This window comes from Rhinatrema bivittatum, unplaced genomic scaffold (genome assembly GCF_901001135.1).
Source record: "Rhinatrema bivittatum unplaced genomic scaffold, aRhiBiv1.1, whole genome shotgun sequence".
NCBI classification, from domain to species: Eukaryota; Metazoa; Chordata; class Amphibia; order Gymnophiona; family Rhinatrematidae; genus Rhinatrema; species Rhinatrema bivittatum.
In genome coordinates, this window is record NW_021820270.1 from 505,294 (window position 1) to 526,300 (window position 21,007).

The 21,007-nt window shown below is 47.1% G+C and overlaps 1 protein-coding gene across 2 annotated transcripts in view; it reads right to left on the minus strand.

Annotated features, from left to right (window-relative positions):
* Positions 1–633: 633 nt before the first annotated feature.
* The window catches only part of LHFPL1 (LHFPL tetraspan subfamily member 1), a 55,347-nt gene continuing 34,973 nt past the window's right edge, over positions 634–21,007 (minus strand). For both annotated transcript variants that reach the window (XM_029585806.1, XM_029585807.1), the window contains exons 3-4: positions 15,265–15,363; positions 634–1,254 (exon numbers count right to left, since the gene is read on the minus strand). In XM_029585806.1, coding sequence (XP_029441666.1) covers positions 1,136–1,254; positions 15,265–15,363 — 218 coding nt within the window. In that variant the 3' untranslated portion in view covers positions 634–1,135. The remainder of the gene's footprint in view (positions 1,255–15,264; positions 15,364–21,007) is intronic.

The window sequence follows — 21,007 nt, forward strand, 5'->3', positions numbered from 1 at the left end:
CTCGTTTGCTCGTTGCATTTTATTTTTTTTTTTGGCGCGTCCACCTTGCATCGTCCTGATCATTGCGCAGAAACGCCTCACTGGATCCAAACATCGAGCGGCGGCTGCAGGCGGAAGCTCGCGGAGCTGCAAGCCCCACTTGGAGCCGGTTCCCGCCGAACAGAAAAATCCAAAGGGGCAAGAAGATACGGCGAAGGCAAAAAATAAGCCGGGAAGAAGAAACCAGGCAGGCATCTGGATCTGCAGCACTATTCAACCTCTGCCCTGGCAAAAGCGACTTTGGAATGAGGTCATTTGCAAGAGGGGAGGAGGCCAAGCTCATGAGTGATTCAGCCACCCCTCAAAATTTCACTCTGATTGGTGCGGCATGGACGAGTTATTGCGCCTCTGGCTGGAGGTATTTAACCTCTGGATTAGAGCTTCCAGTCTGCAGCTGAAAGTGTTTTGAAAGGTGCTGAATGCATGGAACGGCCTCTAAAGTGAGGTAATGAGGGGAAAACAGTTTAAGGAAGCATGAAACTAGTACAGGGGGGTCCTTAAATAGTGGAAAAGTAATGGCAGAGCTGGAGATCAAACAGGTCTGCATCCTGACCCAAATCAAACCTGACAAGGCTGATCTGCTTCTGTTTTTTGTTTTTTTTGCCACTACTGCACCATAGACTTGTGGGAAAAGACAGGACTGGATCAGCCTGCCAGGGATGACCTGGGTCAGGCGGCAATGCTAGCAGTATTGCCACAGCGAGCCGGGCCTGGAGGTCTTTGATCTACTATCGGTGTCTGCATCTTCCTCGTGATGATGAAGAACGAGAGCGAGGTCTTCTCCGCCCTGCGCAGCTCAGCGGAAACAGTCGTGATTCCTGAAGAGTGGATCCGCCGATGAGAGGAGAAAAGACGCCTCTGACAGGGCGTAGTCTCGAAGCGGCACTCGCTGCCTCCCTAACGAGACCCGGGTGGGAAGAGTGGAAGGACTGAGGTCCCCAGCAGGAGGATGAACAGGAGAGGACCGGTCAGTGGTGACACACAGCGGGGCTGGGGAGGGGGGCAGCGGGAGCCTCTCCGCCTGACGAGCACGGGCCTCAGATGGAAACAGAAGATGCGCGGTCGCAGGCTGCAATCTCCTGGGGCTCTCCGCGGCTCAGTAGATGGATGGCTTGGTGTTTTTTCCTGCAAAACAGGACAGCCAGGTGCAAATCAACATGGCAGCCGCAGCTCCTCCTCCAGTGCTGTAGTACGCCCAGCCCAGTTTACAGGCTCCTAAAGAGAGAGAGAGAGAGAGGGAAGGAACGTCAGAGTAAGCTCCAGTGCATAACACCCAACCCAGCTTACTAACAGGGCGATACAGTACAGGGCGCTCCGGTGGAGCGCACTGTTAACCGGCATGAGGACGCGCGTTTTCGACGCGCTAGCTTTACCCCTTATTCCCTTGCACACATATGGGTAGATTTTACAAATTTGCACACACACGATTTTACAAATTCGCACCAGACGCAAACAAGAGCACGCGGGATTTTAACAGATACGCGCGTAGCCGCGCGTATCTGTTAAAATCCGGGATCGGCACGCGCAAGGCTGTGAAAAATCAGCCGCCTGCGCACGCCGAGCCGCGCAGCCTGCCTCCGTTCCCACTCCCGCACCTTCCCCTCCCTTCCCCTACCTGACCCACCCCCCCCAGCCCTACCTACCCCCCCCCTCACACCTTTGTTGCACAAGTTACGCCTGCCGGCTGCCCAATTCCCAGGCCCGGGAGCCGTTTCGGAGGCCTCGGCCACGCCCCCGAAATGCCCCCGGGCCAGAACCACGCCCGTGGCCCCGCCCCACATGACGCGCCGCCGCGACACGCCCCCCCAGGAAAGCCCCGGGACTTACGCGTGCTTCCCAGGGCTTTTCCTGGAGATCTGGCTTGCACGCGCCACCGAGCCTACTCAACATAGGCTCGGCGGGTGCAGGGGGAACCTCGGGCAGGTTTTCGGGGGCTACGCGCGTGTTTCTTCACCAGTGTTTGTTCCTTTGTTGTTTTTACGTCCACGGGTCTCAAACACACATATATAGAAACTGCGCAACGCTGATATAAGCCTATTTGACTCCGCACAGTGCTTGTTCACAGACGTCCATATATTTCATTTCAATTTCATAAATGCTTGTGCCTTTTGATTCATATACAGTTTCTTCATATTGTTAAATTATGTGCACACAACCGAGTGGTTTTTATATTTTATTTTTTATTTTTATCATCTTTATAAGTTTGTGACACTTCGCATGTATTGACATACATCGATGTTAATTTGTCTTATACATACGTGTGTTTGTTTTTAATTTTAAATTTTCTCTGAGGCAGCCCCTGAGGCAGCTCCTGGTGAGCAAAACTCGGCCAGAGTCGGGCAAGTTCCAATAAAGAATCCCTTGCTGCACCGATCACTGCCCTTTTTTTTCCGCTTTCCAGGGAAAATGAATACACATATTAGTGAGTTTGTGTATATGAGAGAGAGCGAGGATAAAGTATGCACCCTCCCTCTCCCCACTAATCCACAACAATTTCAGGATGACTGGAAATGAAAGGTTCCCAGGTATGGAGAGCTGGAGTTATTTTTTTGCCCCTATTTGTTTTATCTATTGGATGCTATTAAACGTGTCTGCTGTTTCGACAAAAATGATTGATGCTTGGTAAATTTTTTAAAATGTTAATACAAGTTATTCATTATTGGATGTTAGTCAATTCATTAACTGTTTTGAAATATACTTTTTATTTGTATGGTTTCACTATTATGGTTTTTATGTTTCTTGTTTTTATTGTTTGTTTTATGAGGAATGAAAATGTTTTTTTCCATTGAGGCACTATATACAGAGTCTGGCTTGTTGCAGTTTCCAGTTCAGTTTTTGTCTGCACATTTCTATTTATACTTTATGGTCTCTTTATTCTTGTTTGGTGAGGGTCTTCTGTGTTCTGCATGTGTAAACAAGGGAAGGTGTTTTGCTAGCATGCACTTTCTGTGTAGGGATCTATAGCAGCTTGGCTTGTTCTGCTCTCCTAGTAGGAGATGTATTGGTTCTTTTGGACCGGGCATTATATTTGCACTGTTGCCTTTTCTTAGGTAGGGTTTGGAAAGCTGGCAGTTAGTGCTGTTTTAGTTTGGAAGAGACGACTGAGGGGGGATATGATAGAGGTGTTTAAAATCATGAGAGGTCTAGAACGGGTAGATGTGAATCGGTTATTTACTCTTTTGGATAATAGAAGGACTAGGGGACACTCCATGAAGTTAGCATGGGGCACATTTAAAACTAATCGGAGAAAGCTCTTTTTTACTCAACGCACAATTAAACTCTGGAATTTGTTGCCAGAGGATGTGGTTAGTGCAGTTAGTATAGCTGTGTTTAAAAAAGGATTGGATAAGTTCTTGGAGGAGAAGTCCATTACCTGCTATTAAGTTCACTTAGAGAATAGCCACTGCCATTAGCAATGGTTACATGGAATAGACTTAGTTTTTGGGTACTTGCCAGGTTCTTATGGCCTGGATTGGCCACTGTTGGAAACAGGATGCTGGGCTTGATGGACCCTTGGTCTGACCCAGTATGGCATTTTCTTATGTTCTTATGTTCTTATTGTAATTCAGTTTACTTATGGCTTTCTGATGGCCGAGCCCACACCCAACACCCATCACAACAGGCCCAATACCATCTGGGTTCCACGGGTCTTCTCTGCAGGGTTTTCTGGCTGGCACCACAGCAGTGCATGTAAATATAATCTGCAGGTTGTAAGGGGTAGTTTTACCTTGGAAGACTGAATGTCCTTTTCCATGTAAAATCTGTTACAATAACTGCATATTTTTTTCATTGTGTGTGTGAGGAGGGCTGTGGAGAGGGGGTCACTGCACTGGGATGGCAGTGGTGGGTAAAGGGGTGTGACGGAAAGATTTTTAAAAATCTCCCACAAAAGACGGGTTTTCCTAAATGAGTGCACACCTTGGTTTGGAGCTGGATCTCGAGGCTGAGTGTGTCGGGAGACTCTACGGCTAATCTTCAATCGTGGGTGCCGTCCCACTGGGTTCATGACGATGAAGCGTGATCCCGTCGCCCTTCGCGCCTGCCCTGTTCTCAGCCCTATTATTGGACGCTGCTCAAGCGAAATCACAAGCTTTACTTTAAACTCCTGATGCGGGAAGCTGATGGTAGGGGCAATGCATGGGGAGTTTTAAAAAAAAGTGCATGGAGAGAAAAGGCTTAGCACGCCACGAGGCATGGTTTATGCGCATAACTCAACAGTTTGCATGCAGAAAACATGCTTCTTGTGCATAAATCATGGTTTCTGCATAGAAAGGCTGACTTATGCGCACAGAAACCGCTGCCGGAATAAAAGATGTTTGGGTCAGCTTGATGGCTTTTAGTGGCGAAGGTTTATTCCAGGAGCATTCGCATTTCAGGACTGCAGGCTATGAGAGCGAATGCACTCGAAATTAAACTGTTCTTAGTGAATCTGCTGAAGTCTCCTGTCGGAGGTTTATAGCAGGCGTCTCGTCGCTTTCTTCTCCTGCCTCTTGCGGGCTTTTACTCAAGGGCCGGGTAGCTGGGGAGGAAGGCTCGTGGGGGCCAGATCTCAGTCCTGGTTCTGATTGAGCTGCAGGTGCCTGCCGACCCGGAAGGTCTGAAGTGGGTTAGCTCCAAAGCAAGCGCCCCTAAATATTTAGCCCCCTTCATCTTGACTCACTTTGCAGAAACGTGGCTGCGTCCCCAGCTTCTGAAGAGAAGGCGCAATGGCGATACCGTGCTTATAGCTGGGCAGAACCAGTCCTCCGGACTCCCTTAGCCAGATATTCCTAATGAATGCACTTGAGAGATATTTGCCCACATCACCCTTGATCTTAGACCGCACTCCGGCTCATGTAAGAAAATTCATGCTAAAAACACTGGTACAGTCTTTCCATGCACACTAAAATGTACGGTTTGGAGTTGTTCCCTGCCTTTCCCAATAATGCTTAAGGTGGCTTACGGCGTTTTTAGAATTCAGGATCACCCTGACAAGCAGTTGCACGGTATTTAGCGTGGATGTTGTATCTTTTTGTGTTGGCGTCCACAACAGCTGACATGAAATTCCCTATCTTGACCGGCCTGAAGCGAAAGGGCCCAGTTAGCAGGGGAGATGTCTCCTCTCCCCACTCCCAAACCTTAGAAGGTCAAACCCCACACCGCCAAAGACGTGCCCCAAATTCCTATCAACACGGTAAATGATAGCAGGTAAAGACCAGAATGGTCCGGCCAGTCTGCCCTGTTGAGATTCATCCATCTTAGGTAGAGATGCAGACACACAAAAATCCTTCTGCAACTCAGCTCCGATTCACTTGCTCCCACAAGTCTCTTGCCCATCCTCTCAACCTTCTTCTTATGACTGTCCCAAGCCTGGCCAAAATCTGCCAACGTGATGGCCTCCACCTCTTCAGCTCGTATCCCTCCCACACACTACACTTGACCTGAAGGGGAGCCTTGCAAGCCCTCCCCTTCAGGTCAAAGGACCCCCATCCCTCGAGAAGGCCTTCATCCTCTCTGGGCCTTCCTGCTGCTGGGGTACCCTGTGGAATGGGGAGCTCTTCCTTCATTGGGAGGGGCAGTGTTCAGAGGGTACTTTTGGGGCAGGGATTGGGGAGATACTTTGCTATGTGGTGGGGCCTGGGTAGGAGGGGTGGAGAATGACTTTGGTAGTCAGGTCAGTGGGAGTTCAGAGGAGTCATGGATGTCTGGGGGTTTCACTTTTTAAAGATACCCCCACTACTATCCGGGCCCTTTTACTTCAGGGAGTTTGAGTCGCAGCCTGAATGCCAAAAATAGAAACCTGGGAAAAGGCAGCTTTAACATTTTTGGCCTTAGCAAGAGCTGGGTAAATTGCAGGGGGAGGAGGGCATATCATGTTATTTACATGCATTCACTGAATCCTAATTTGCACATCACGTGCCTGGCGGGGAGGTGCTGATTTCAGTGTACGCCTGCTAACGGCACGGGTCCCCGGTTTAACATGCATGGTAGGCCTCTGATGCTTTGCACGCTATTTTTAGGGCTCTTATCACGCACGATAATCTTACTGCATGAGCCTCATTGACTGCACCTCTATCAAATGCACATTCATGAGGGGGACCAGGAAAACCAGACTGGCTAGAGGGGAGGGAGGGATCTGGAGATTAGAGAACCACAGAGAGACCTACCCCAGGTCACACTGGGGTGGGGGGGTGAGGGAATTCTCAGACCATGCAACTGCAGACCAGACAGGGTGGGGGTTTTTTTTAATGCTCGTGCTTCATTCTTGTTGTCAAACAGAAACTACCAGTGCTGAAAATCAGCGCAGAGTACGTGCACTAAAAACGAACCTGGCTATCTACGCAGGGAGTGAAAAACAGCGCGCATACTTCTGGAAGTGGAACGTACGTGCTCTGCTTCCCTCCCCCTGAGGTAAACGCGCCCGCGGGGCTAAAAACGTGCGCAGTCTGGAAGCCACAGCTCCTTGTCAGGAGGGCAGTGATATCCGTCAGGCCACCGCGCTCTGAAAATTGAACGGACGCAGCCGGCGGGGCAGCTCAGCTGCTTGCAGTCCTGGCCGGCCCATCCGCCCGTTAATCCATAAACCACGCTGTACCTTGCAGCTTCTTTCCATTTCCTTGCAAGAGTCCAAGAGCTTTGAGCTCTTAGCAATTCCCTAACCTACAAAAATCCCGGCCCAGGGCTGCACGGATGCTAAGATTTGTTTTATGAAATCCTCAGGTGACCGCGGGAAGCCTTTTTGCAGGCTTGTGTACTGGAGGACACGCTGCTCTGTCCTCTGGCGTGGAGGAGACAGAGTCACGGTCTCCTCAGAGGATGCGCAAATGTATTTTCCATTAGCAGTGAGCACGGGCCAGCTGCAGAGGGGTCTGGCGGCCTCATTCTTAGATACGGCAGTGCTAGAAATTGACCGCTGTTTCCTGAGCGTGCTAGAGCGAGCTATGGTAAGAGGAGACTATGCAATGCATCTCGACATGTGTGGTTAATAATCCATTGCATTAGGAAGCAAACACAATCCTACGGAAAACAAATAAATACATAACTAGTTGGGGGCTCAACCCGGTTAGCTTGGTGGTGGTGGTGGTGCCGTGCGGTGGGACCCGGGTTGGATTCTTGGCTCGGCTCTTCTGCTTCCTGGGCTTATTTGGAGCTGGGTCTTAGGGATGCTGCAGAGGCAGAGCTCACAGCCCCTGTGAGCTCTGCCTAACCCTAACCCTAACCCTAACCCTAACCCTAACCCTAACCGTGTGCGGGGGGAAGGAAGGTCACTGTGCAAGGGTGACACCTAGTGGCCAGACGTAGGGCCTACGATTGTAGGGTTCTTGCGGGAGCACCGGCGAATGGTCGTCATCCGAGGACCAAAATAAACTGAGAGGGGATTTGAAGTGGGTGAACATGATCCCTAAGTAGGTAGTGAATAAAGGTTCCTGGTCCCAGATTCCAGGCCTGGTTCTGACTCAGCTGTTCCTCTTCTACCCGCCCAGCAAGTCAACGATCTCAGCGTGGCTGGGCTACGACTCTGCGGCGCACACAGAGGCGGGGCAGATCCTGGAAGGGCAGAGGCAAACCTGTGGAAATCCTTCTGCTTTCCTATCCCGAGGGATCCCGAGATTTCGGACCTCGCGTTCTGAATGGGAACAGGAGAACCTCAAGGTCTCAGATCCCATAAGACGAGAGCGTAAGGAAGAGGACAGGCCGGACGTCTCACGGGTGACTTGAAGCCTTGCTCCTGGTAGGGGATGTGCAGCTGCTTTCTGAACTTCTGAGCACAAGTTTCTCCTTTGCATTTCGTTCCAGCGGCCATCGCTCCTTTTGTCATCCTGCTGTGCCCACAACGTGCCCCGGATACGAGGCAGCGGATCCACCTTTTTCCGAGCTGCATGGTGGTCCTTTCAGAAGCCCGGTGAGGACTGGGGCAGGCTGCACTGGAGGAGAGAGGCTGGGGCAGCAGGAAGCTGGGGCAGCTGGAGGGAGGGTTGGGGGAGGTATTCTCCAACCTTTCAGCAGGGCACGGATGGGAAGCTGAGCTGCCACCAGACAAGAAGATTCCTGTCTCCTGGACAATGGGGCAGGAAACCTCAAAGGGATTTCACTGGCTAAGTAGTGATTTGGCTAGGTTGCCCTGACTGAAACTGCTCTACTCGGCACCCCCCACCCCCGTGTCTAATTTTACACGGGTTGAACAGAGGCATTCCCAGCGAGGGCAGAAGGGTTTAGTTCAGGGAAGTTAAAGAGCGCAATTACATTGGGACCTTCAAATGTAGGCAGACACAAGATGGACGGGTGAAACTTACCTCCTCTACGTGCAGGTTACATCAACAGAGGACGTGTTGGCACAACAGCCTGAATATCTCCTTAAGGAAAAGGAAGGCAGTGAGCCCTAAGGATTCAGATAATAGATCTGTCCCTGTCTCTACAGAAAGCAATCAAATTAGAGCGTTGTTAATCCGTGAGAAGTTATATATGTGCATGCGATGCAAAGAGCTCCTGGCTCTCAGAGAACGAGTCCGATCTCTGGAGGCTAGAGTAGCAGACCTGGAGGAGCTGAGGCAGACAGAGAGGTATATAGATGAGACCTTCAGGGACATAGTAGTCCAGTCCCAACTTCAGACTGGCAGCCCTGGTGCTGCCTTGGAGGAAGAAGGTCTCATAATGGGAGAGCACCAACCAGGTGTAGCAGGAAAGGATCCTGTAGCAAGGACCTGCTCTCTAGGTGATGCATTGTCCTTTCGCACTGAGGATATCTCCCCAAGGCCTACTGCCCAGGAGGGAAGGGTTAGGTCGGCCATCATAGTTGGTGATTCGATTATTAGGAATGTAGATAGCTGGGTGGCGGGTGGGCGTGAGGATCGCCTGGTAACTTGACTACCTGTTGCGAAGGTGGTGGACCTCACGCGTCACCTAGATAGGATTTTAGACAGTGCTGGGGAGGAGCCGGCTGTCGTGGTACATGTGGGCACCAGCAACATAGGAAAATGTGGGAGGGAGGTTCTGGAAGCCAAATTTAGGCTCTTAGGTAGAAATCTTAAATCCAGAACCTCCAGGGTAGCATTCTCTGAAATGCTCCCTGTTCCACGCGCAGGTCACCAGAGGCAGGCAGAGCTCCGGAGTCTCAATGCGTGGATGAGACAATGGCGCAAGGAAGAGGGATTCAGTTTTGTAAGGAACTGGGGAACCTTTTGGGGAAGGGGGAGTCTCTTCCGAAGGGATGGGCTCCACCTTAACCAGGGTGGAACCAGACTGCTGGCGCTAACCTTTAAAAAGGAGATAGAGCAGCTTTTAAACTAGAACAAAGAGGAAAGCCGACAGTCGCTCAGCAGCGCATGGTTCGGAGAGAGGTATCTTCAAAGGATACTAATGATGCATTAGAATTAGGGCATCCCGACAGTGAGGTTCCAATAATTAGAAAAGTAGCCCAAGTGCCTGTAACTAAAAACTCACCTCAGCTAAAAAATTCTAACTTATCCCTATCAATTAAAAAGCAGAATGAAAATACAAACAAAAAACAAACTTTGAAATGTTTGTATGCTAATGCCAGAAGTCTAAGAAGTAAGATGGGAGAATTAGAATGTATAGCAGTGAATGACGACATAGACTTAATTGGCATCTCAGAGACATGGGGGAAAGAGGATAACCAATGGGACAGTGCTATACCGGGGTACAAATTATATCGCAATGACAGAGAGGAGCAGTCGGGAGGAGGTGTGGCGCTTTATGTCCGGGATGGCATAGAGTCCAACAGGATAAACATCCTGCATGAGACTAAATACAAAATTGAATCTTTATGGGTAGAAATCCCTTGTGTATCAGGGAAGACTACAGTGATAGGGGTATACTACCGTCCACCTGGTCAAGATGGTGAGATGGACAGTGAAATGCTAAGAGAAATTAGGGAAGCTAACCAAATTGGTAGTGCAGTAATAATGGGAGACTTCAATTACCCCAATATAGACTGGGTAAATGTATCATCGGGTCACGCTAGAGAGATAACGTTCCTGGATGGAATAAATGATAGCTTTATGGAGCAATTGGTTCAGGAACTGACGAGAGAGGGAGCAATTTTAGATCTAATTCTCAGTGGAGCACAGGAATTGGTGAGAGAGGTAACGGTGGTGGGGCCGCTTGGCAATAGTGATCATAATATGATCAAATTTGATTTAATGACTGGAAAAGGAACAGTGTGCAAATCCAAGGCTCTCGTGCTAAACTTTCAAAAGGGAAACTTGGATAAAATGAGAAAAATTGTTAGAAAAAAACTGAAAGGAGCAGCTACAAAAGTAAAAAATGTCCAAGAGGCGTGGTCATTGTTAAAAAATACCATTCTAGAAGCACAGTCCAGATGTATTCCACACATTAAGAAAGGTGGAAAGAAGGCAAAACGATTACCGGCATGGTTAAAAGGGGAGGTGAAAGAAGCTATTTTAGCCAAAAGATCTTCATTCAAAAATTGGAAGAAGGATCCAACAGAAGAAAATAGGATAAAGCATAAACATTGGCAAGTTAAATGTAAGACATTAATAAGACAGGCGAAGAGAGAATTTGAAAAGAAGTTGGCTGTAGAGGCAAAAACTCACAGTAAAAACTTTTTTAAATATATCCGAAGCAGAAAGCCTGTGAGGGAGTCAGTTGGACCATTAGATGATCGAGGGGTTAAAGGGGCACTTAGAGAAGATAAGGCCATCGCGGAAAGATTAAATGATTTCTTTGCTTCGGTGTTTACTGAAGAGGATGTTGGGGAGGTACCCGTAATGGAGAAGGTTTTCATGGGTAATGATTCAGATGGACTGAATCAAATCACGGTGAACCTAGAAGATGTGGTAGGCCTGATTGACAAACTGAAGAGTAGTAAATCACCTGGACCGGATGGTATACACCCTAGAGTTCTGAAGGAACTAAAAAATGAAATTTCAGACCTATTAGTAAAAATTTGTAACTTATCATTAAAATCATCCATTGTACCTGAAGACTGGAGGATAGCAAATGTAACCCCAATATTTAAAAAGGGCTCCAGGGGCGATCCGGGAAACTACAGACCGGTTAGCCTGACTTCAGTGCCAGGAAAAATAGTGGAAGGTGTTCTAAACATCAAAATCACAGAACATATAGAAAGACATGGTTTAATGGAACAAAGTCAGCATGGCTTTACCCAGGGCAAGTCTTGCCTCACAAATCTGCTTCACTTTTTTGAAGGAGTTAATAAACATGTGGATAAAGGTGAACCGGTAGATGTAGTATACTTGGATTTTCAGAAGGCGTTTGACAAAGTTCCTCATGAGAGGCTTCTAGGAAAAGTAAAAAGTCATGGGATAGGTGGCGATGTCCTTTCGTGGATTGCAAACTGGCTAAAAGACAGGAAACAGAGAGTAGGATTAAATGGGCAATTTTCTCAGTGGAAGGGAGTGGACAGTGGAGTGCCTCAGGAATCTGTATTGGGACCCTTACTTTTCAATATATTTATAAACGATCTGGAAAGAAATACGACGAGTGAGATAATCAAATTTGCAGATGACACAAAATTGTTCAGAGTAGTTAAATCACAAGCAGATTGTGATAAATTGCAGGAAGACCTTGTGAGACTGGAAAATTGGGCATCCAAATGGCAGATGAAATTTAATGTGGATAAGTGCAAGGTGATGCATATAGGGAAAAATAACCCTTGCTATAATTACACGATGTTGGGTTCCATATTAGGTGCTACAACCCAAGAAAGAGATCTAGGTGTCATAGTGGATAACACATTGAAATCGTCGGTTCAGTGTGCTGCGGCAGTCAAAAAAGCAAACAGAATGTTGGGAATTATTAGAAAAGGAATAATGAATAAAACGGAAAATGTCCCATCACACAAAGAATCCAGTATAAAACCCTCACCCTTCTTCACAAAAAAATAAACAACAACAGAATGGTCTGGCTAAACAACAACATCCAACCATATTTCACACAAAGAAATCTCAGATCCACCAACTCAGGTCTCCTCTCCATCCCAACTCTTAAAAATGCTCACCTCAATACAACACGCAAACGAGCCATTACAATAGCTGGCCCTACCCTCTGGAACTCCCTCCCCCCACAGCTCAGAAACGAACCCTCACCGCAAGTCTTTAAAAAACAGCTCAAAACATGGCTGTTCTTGAAAGCATTCCCTCCTGAACCCCAACATCCTATAATAAACGCTCTTGAAAGCCTTACCGCATAACTTCTAGTCTGCATGAACGCATAACCCCTCCCCCCTTCTCTATCCTCCCTTTTCCCTGTCCCCCACCCTTCTCGTAACCTCCCTTTTCCCTGTCCCCCACCCTACTCATAACCAAGTCATATTGTACATATTGTATATAGGCTATATGCCATTTCTATATACCCACATCTAATATTTAATTTTAATTTTATTCATATGTTACAATGTTCCTTATATTTATTGTTTAATCAACTGTTCTCTTGTTACAATGTAAAATAGGGCAGTTCCGGCTCTATTCAACCTGTTTTCTGGAAACCGATGTGATATCTCGATCGAATGTCGGTATACAAAAGAAATAAATAAATAAATAAATAAAATAAAATGTCATAATGCCTCTGTATCGCTCCATGGTGAGACCGCACCTTGAATACTGTGTACAATTCTGGTCGCCGCATCTCAAAAAAGATATAATTGCGATGGAGAAGGTACAGAGAAGGGCTACCAAAATGATAAGGGGAATGGAACAACTCCCCTATGAGGAAAGACTAAAGAGGTTAGGACTTTTCAGCTTGGAGAAGAGACGACTGAGGGGGGATATGATAGAGGTGTTTAAAATCATGAGAGGTCTAGAACGGGTAGATGTGAATCGGTTATTTACTCTTTCGGATAGTAGAAAGACTAGGGGACACTCCATGAAGTTAGCATGGGGCACATTTAAAACTAATCGGAGAAAGTTCTTTTTTACTCAACGCACAATTAAACTCTGGAATTTGTTGCCAGAGAATGTGGTTCGTGCAGTTAGTATAGCTGTGTTTAAAAAAGGATTGGATAAGTTCTTGGAGGAGAAGTCCATTACCTGCTATTAAGTTCACTTAGAGAATAGCCACTGCCATTAGCAATGGTTACATGGAATAGACTTAGTTTTTGGGTACTTGCCAGGTTCTTATGGCCTGGATTGGCCACTGTTGGAAACAGGATGCTGGGCTTGATGGACCCTTGGTCTGACCCAGTATGGCATTTTCTTATGTTCTTATGAAGTGAAGTGGACCTCGGGGACTACAGAACTGAGGAAGAATTACCTTCGCATCAAAGGCGGACGTAATGTTACCTCCCTGGTTAAAAGCTGCAGATCTTGCTCTCTAAGTATGCAAGATTAGAGGGGGGGCATGATGGGGGATAGGGATGTAAAGGTTTGGGCTGAAAGGTTAATCTGTGAATGAAGCGGATGGTGTTAGGGGTAGGCCTGTTTGAAGAGCCATGTTTTGAGGGTGTTTACAAAATGTTTAGTACATTGCTCTTGTCCGAGGTCAGGAGGCCTGGAATTCCAGGTGGATGGACCTGCAATCGAAAGAGCACGTTCTTTAGTGGTGTTGAGGTGGGTTAGCTTGGGTGAGGAAATGTGTAGGGTGCCTTTGTAGGAAGATCTGGTTGGTCTGTTGGCTGTGTGGAATTGTATGGAGTCGTTTAACCAGCACATGCTCTGGTTGTGAAGGGTTTTATGTAGGATGGTGAGTGTTTTGTAGATGATATGGGAGGAGATGGGGAGCCAATGGAGATCTCTGAGGATGAGTGTAATATGGTCTTTTTTGCAAGTATTTGTGAAAATTCTGGCAGCAGAGTTCTGCAGCATTTGTAAGGGTTTAATAGAGGCTTTGGGGAGACCGAGGAGTAGGGAGTTACTATAGTCTATTTTGGAGAGTATGGTGGCTCGGAGTACAGTGCGGAAGTCGTTATGGTGGTGGAGTGGTCTTAGTTTCTTAAGGGTATTAAGTTTAAAATAGCATTCTTTCATGGTTGAGCCTATAAATCATTTTAGGTTGAGGTGATTAACTAAGGTGACTCCTAGGTATCGTACTTGCTGTGAGAATGTGATAGTTTGGGGTAATGCTTTTATTGGGTTATTGGGTGGTGAGATGAGCATAAGTTCTGTTTTGGATGTGTTGAGGGCCAGATTAAGGCTGTTGAGAAGGCTATTGATCGAAGATAGTGCGTTTTCCCAGGTTTTAAGGGTGTTGGCTACGGAGTCGGTGATGGGGATGAGTATTTGTACATCATCTGCATAAATAGAGGGAGGCTTAAATCAGAAAGTAGTTGACAAAGGGGAAGGAAGTAGATATTGAAGAGGGTAAAGGAGAGGGAGGAGCCTTGAGGAACACCCCTGGATAGGTGTATAGGTTTAGATTCAATGTCGTCAATTCGAACGTTGTAAATTCTATTGGTGGTGTTGTAAATTCTATATAAGGTGGTGATATAAACCAGAAGGATACGAGGACAGTCCTATAAATCCAAACATGTATATCCTAGAGGAAAGTAGGGAAAGGAGATATGAGCGAAACATTTAAGTACCTACGAGGAGTAAATGGAAAGGAGGCTATGGAATAAGGGATTGTGGGATGAGGGTGAAAGGGATAGACTCAGGAGTAGCTAAGGACTTTTTTTTTTTTTTTACAGAAGCGGTGGTGGAAACAAGGGCAGACTCTGGACTGAAAAGGACATGGGACAAACAAAGGGGCATCTCTGAGGGAGAGGAAGGGACTTTAAAGCTAAGCAGGAAATGCGCGAAGGGGCAGCCTGGTTGGGCCCTGCAGTCTTTGCCTGCGAAAGAAAATTACCCAAAACATGATGAGAGAGTCTCTTGCCCCCTCCGTCCCCATCACTCCTCCCAAGCCTATTCTGCAACAACCTAATGTCAGCTTGTGCCAGAACCGGAGGGACAGAAAGTTGACGTGGGGGGCAAACAATATTGGTCTGATTTATGCAGGATTCTTCCCAGAAGCGCAGAGAGGGGGAAAAGCTCTGGATAACGACGATCCACAGAAGGGTTTGCAGTTGCTCTCCCTGTGGAATAAGACCATTATTACCCTCCTTATTTAGGAGGGAGACATCTTCAGCTTTGGTCAAAAATGTCTCCCTTCTCAGTTTCCTCCCTTTTGCAGATAAGAGGGCTATTCCTCTTTCTTCTGTAAATTGACGGTTTTCTACGAGCTTTTTAGCGCTGGCAGATATATTTTGCTGGAGATAAAGAGAACACGTTGAGCGCCTTCCCTGTGAGTGCCTCCTCGGGGCCTGCTTACCTAGCTGGAATTGATTAGATGTATTCCCACACGTCTGCTGGATTTCCGGGCTGTTCCAGCCCAAAGGATACAGCGTGCAACCCGAACTCACCAGCAGCCCTGCAAAAGACCAGAACAGGAAAGGAAAGATTAGTGCCTTACAGAAAGTGAAGCAGAGCCAGACTCGTGACAATTAGCACATTTTAACCGTTCAGTTCATCAGAAACGAATAAACAGCTTGCAAATTCGCATTTCCCTTCCCAGGGGGTAAATTTCAAAAGCAGAAGCCAAAATATTCAGCTTAAAATGAGTCCCTTGAAAGCGTTGTTAGCTCAAGAGCCATTAAAATGCACAATTTTTAGCCGAAATAGGATTTTCCTCTATGCAGGTTGAAGACGTTCCCCTCCTGAAGGCCCTTGGCTGTGAGAGCCCCCCAGGGAGAACGCTGCAACGTTTGGCTGCTTGGAAGGGATCCCGAAGACGCTTCCCCCAGTTCTTTATGTTTTAAGTTTGTGGAAATGTTCCTGCTCAGGCGCGAGATTCTGCTTGTGCTCAGTTTCAGCCCTTCCTGGATGTTTCCGTATCAGTCCATGTGCTGAAGATGCTTTGCAGAGCTGGAACCTGACCCTGGTCCGGGCCTGGAGGTATCCATAGGCTGGGGGGGGGGGGCAGCAGCAGGCCAGCTGAAGATTTGCTGCCTTCCAATAAAATAATATATAAATAAAGTGTAAAACTACTTCACTTTCATGATGTAATATAAAAGACGGAAATGTTTGTCAATTTCCTTCAGAATTTCCAAATTTTTGACACAGGATCTACCCCTGAGCTGCCACAGAAAACTTGGGGGGGGGGGGGGCAGGGACACTGTCTTAGACCTTCTTCCCCCTGTTGTCCAACCCTCGGAGGGGGGGGGGGGGAAGTATAATTGTAAGACGTTTGCTGGGAACAAGATGGTTTCCGCGTCCAAGACGCTGTAGGGCTGCTCTGCAGATCGTTCATGCTTATGCCAAACCATAGGCATGAAATGAGAGATTTTCCTGGCGAGATCACCTCCACTGCAACGGAGCCAAGGAACGCCTCTTGTCTGCCCAATGGGGCTGGGGAGAATTGTCACAGATACTGGAAAAGTCAGCCTGCCTGGTACCCAGTACTGGAAGCCTCGCCCAACCTGCATCTCTCTCTCCTCCTAAGCTACCCTGGCACTCACAGAAGAGTTGCCCAGGCTGTCGCATAAGGATGCTGGGAAGAGCCTGGCGAAGGACTCTTTGCAGAGGGGGGCACCTGGAGGAGCCTTGTTGCTGCTGGGGGGTGGGGAGGGCATTATGGATTTAAGAACTGCTATGCAGCTGGGACTTAATTCACTTCAGGGGAAAGGCTGGCGTATAAGAATTAAAAACTGAATCTTGGAATCTGAAACGGAAAGTTTGCAAATGTATTAGGAAGGCTGCTGCTAGGAGTAATCTGATTAAGGCTAGGAATATGAAAGTGACTCAGAATACTTTTAAGATTAAGAACATGCGTGCCGCTAAGCCCCCCTAACGGGGCTGTTTCAGGGTTACAGTTGTCTAAGAACGATCTCGTTTAACGTCTTTCCAGTCCCAGAGGAAGTCTGCTGCCATGGCGCACATGCTGAAGTGCACTGCTGTAATCCAGTCCTGTCCCTCGCGCAAGAATATCTTATGTTACCTGGAAGGTACGTAATCCGCACTGAACATAGCGCAGCGAAAGGTGCGGAATATACATTTGTGAAAAAAAAAATGAATGTGCCAATGAGCTACCAATGAAAAGGTGTGAATAAAAGTAAACAAATAAAAAATGTGCAACTGGAAACCCTGGTGGAATACAGAGTAGAAAAAGCCATTTCAGTAGGGTGTTGTAGGCCTGTCCAGGTATTCTGCCCTTCAGATTAACTGCTGATATTGGGAAGATGAGAAAAGTGCTGGGCTCCAGGAAAAGGATCCTCTACATCTACCTAGAGTCAGAAGGCAATATCTTGTGAGAATCCTGTTTTCTTTGGCTGGCTGAATATAAGTGCAAGAATGATCAATGTTGAAGATTTTCTCTCTCTCAACATTGATTGGAATATACAAGGCTGTAGTTTGCATTTGGAGTTCGTCAATCCTCTGCTTTAAATTAGAAGTAAACACACCCTTTGGGGAACCTCAAGCTGGATGTGATGACTGCTTTTTTTTTTTCGCAAAGCAGGAATTCAAATTAAGGTGTCCCCACCAATAGACCCTTGAAACATGTATTCCCCCCACATGGGGAAGGATCCTTGAGCCCGCCTGAGAGCTACACTTGATATAATTATACTAAGGATCATTGCATCCATGCTCCTCTAAGAACGGGGCTTGGAATAGCTGCCTGTTGGGGTATATGAACTGGTAATGAATCCCCCACACTTGCCAGGGCTAATGATATTCAGCTGAATCAGCAGGAAAAAAAATTACAAAAGGCATTGCTATATGTAAAATGCTATTCTAAATTGTGCTCCCCCCATGGCATATTGGAGTGAGCCCATCAAGACGCAATAATTGGGCTGAAGCCAGTATCTTAATGGCGGTCGGTCACATTCCTCTGATCCTTTTTCAGCATTTCTTTAAAACGAGATGCCTTTGGAAGCCATGTCCTAGATCCATGCAGGAAGGCAAAATGCATTTGGTTGAGGTATTTGATTTTTTTTTATTGACAAGCAAATCCTATTAAAGCTGAGGAAGCCGATGAAGAGCCACAGAGCCCCCGTGCTAAGGAAGTCAGTGAAAACGAAGTGGCGAACGAGTTAATCGGTCAGTCTGGAATGTAGTACATTACGGTTCTTCATTCAATTATATTACAAGGCGAGGGTTTGTAACTCTTCTGCTGTCCCGTGGAAGAATATGCAGTAATTCATGGGTATGACTACAATAAATGCCAGTAACGTTCAGGCAGGACTGTTACGCGCATGATTTGTGGCAGACTGGTGAGTGTAGGAAGGCACAGGAGGGAGGGAATGGGTGAGTTTTTATATAACACAGTTGATTCATTGCATTATATAAAACAGAGGATAGCATAGAAGTGAACAAGGTTCCAGTGCTGCATCTGACGGTTTTCTGCGGGGCAGAGGGAACGAAGGTTATTCATGCATACAGCTGTGTGTGTACCTGCCACAGGGCTAAAGTGGTTTCCACAGGTCAAGCAGAGGGCCAGCTGTAAAGCAGGTCTTAAGATAAGGAGTCACTCCCACAAGTCCTTCTGCTGCTCTGCGGGGCAGCCACCTCTAGCTCCTCAGAGCAAAGAGATTGACTTTCAGGTTAACCGTAGCATTGTTTTACACGTGGAAAATCGCCTTCGGTAGCTTTAATGTGTGCTCAGACATCGGTCTGCGTTTAAAGTGATGGATCATGAAATCAAAAGGTATTTGGCATTGCTAGACAAGGATCAGTCTTGATGGACATATCCTGGTAGAGCGAGTTGAGGAGGGGGGGGGGGGTAGGGTATGTTTAATTGCATTTTATTCATATAGCACATCTGCTAACATGGTCGCACGTCAGGATTCATATAGCACATCTGCTAACATGGTCGCACGTCAGGATTTATGTGTGGGGCTGATCTGGGCATTGTCCTGTTGGGTTGGTTTGCTCTGTACTTTGAGTAGGAACGGGTGCTGTCCTTCTGTTCGGGTGTTTTGCTGTATCGGGATACCGTTTTTCTTTTTCTTACACTTGCATTTTTTGTGTTACTTTTGTACTTCCACTTTGTGTGAAGTTTTTAAGGCAAATGGATTTTAGGTTTTTAGGGGGGAGATCTTGGGATGATGTAATGTTATTTACAAGGTTTTAATTGTGTGTCAAATATTGATATTGTGTGTCTTGTAAAACTGTTTTTACTGTAAATCGTCTTGAGTTTCATAAAGAAAAGATGATATCTAAATGTGATTAAATGAACAAATAAATGAAAATACTTAAATGACACTTGTGCGAAGAGACACTTACTAGCTGGGCCACATGAAGGCTACCATTGTCCACCCAGCTGGAAGTTTCCTTCTGTGGGAACTTGGTCAACAGGAAATAGCTAAAATATCTTTTTGATAAAAGCCTCGCTTTTAGGAACCATATTGAAAATTTATGTCAAAAACACATGAAGATAAGGACTACACTTATACGAAAGACAGCTGGTACAATTTGGAGAGCTGACATGGAGAGTGGTACCTACTCTGGTGTATTCTTCCACTGAGCGCCGGGCACCAATTTAGGCATCAAGCAGCTATGGGAAGAAGCTAGATGCTCAGATTGAGTTCTTTGATTGATAACAGGCACATCAAAACATGCTCCAATGGATGTCCCTAGTGGGAAATCTAGGCCTGCTCAGGTGAGTAAATTGAGGAGCATGCAAAATATCTAGAAGTGCAAGGAATTGCACTTGGCGGCCCGTAGAACAGGCCCGCGGCCCCCAACTCTCACCTCCTGGCTGGGCCCATACATCCTGTCTCCTGACGCCATGGCCGACCTCTCCGGCAAGACGCAGCTGCCTGAATTCTTACTGGGCTCCCTCAATGGGCCATCTCTCCTGAATGCGGCAGGAGGCCACACCGCAACACTTCTGCTGGCTGCTCTCTCCCTGTGCAGCAGCATGCCACCGAGACTGCAGAGCCTGCTATCCTTAGGGTGCCCTCGCACTGACTGCACCACTCTTAAAGGGCCGGTGGCGGGAAGAGCTCGGTGGCTCACTCTGATGACATCATCGTCATCACAGCTCAATAACGCCTCAACAATAGGTCATCCCCTTAGAAAAGTGCATTGCCTCAGCATTCCTGATTCCTGACTTCTGTTCCTGGTTCCTGATTCTTACTGTTTTCCTAAGTTTCTGTGTCTTGATCCCGGTTCCACTGGCAGTCTGGTTCGTCTTGAGTTCTTGACTTCCTAGTCAGTCTTCCTCAGTGTCCCTCCTTGCTCCTGCGGTCCTCCTCTTCGTTCCTTGTCTCTTCAGATTAGACTTCTGACTTGACCTTGGATTGGACGATGCTGCTTGACCTCTACCTGCCACTGACCACTGCCTGTTTACCATTATTGACTGAACTCTGCCTGGCCCGACCTCTGCCTGAACCTTGACTCCGAGAGAACTCTGCGCACCTTGACCACAGCTTGAACCTGACTGATTGCCTGCCGCCTGCCCTGACCACTGCTTGACCTGACTCTACTTTCCTTACTGTGCTGACCCACAACATCTTCCATCTGATGGGTTGTCACCCCCACAGAGGCCCACACCTAAGTCTAGCCGGCCCTGGCAGCCGAGGCTCAACCTAAGGGGAACAAGGGCTGCTCTTGGTGAAGCTCCAGTTTGGCCTCTGCTTCAGCCAGCTCCACCTGCCGACAGTGGGGTCCTGCAGGTCTCCTCCCTGGAGATTGCATCAACTTCCCCTCGACCCAAGGGTCCACTTCCGCAACACATGGTCTTTTTGGTAACTGCTGGCATGTGCTATAGAATTCCATTGATGTTTCTAATAAGGACTTCACTGAGGATCCTACAGTAGCTCCTCCCAAGAAAGATTTGTTGTTCCAAAATAGCTTTAGAACCTTGGCTGGATGTTGTGCTCATTTCTTCTGAAAGTGGAAATTCAAAGATAATACAAATTGTGACTGTGGCCACCCAAACCAGATGATGGATCACATCACAAACAACTGTAGGCTATACAATTGTGCTACTACTGAAGCCATATGCTGGCTTGCACGTTTGACCCTGAGCATCTGATCTGTAAATATGTAGCAGGCCACTACAAACCTGTCCC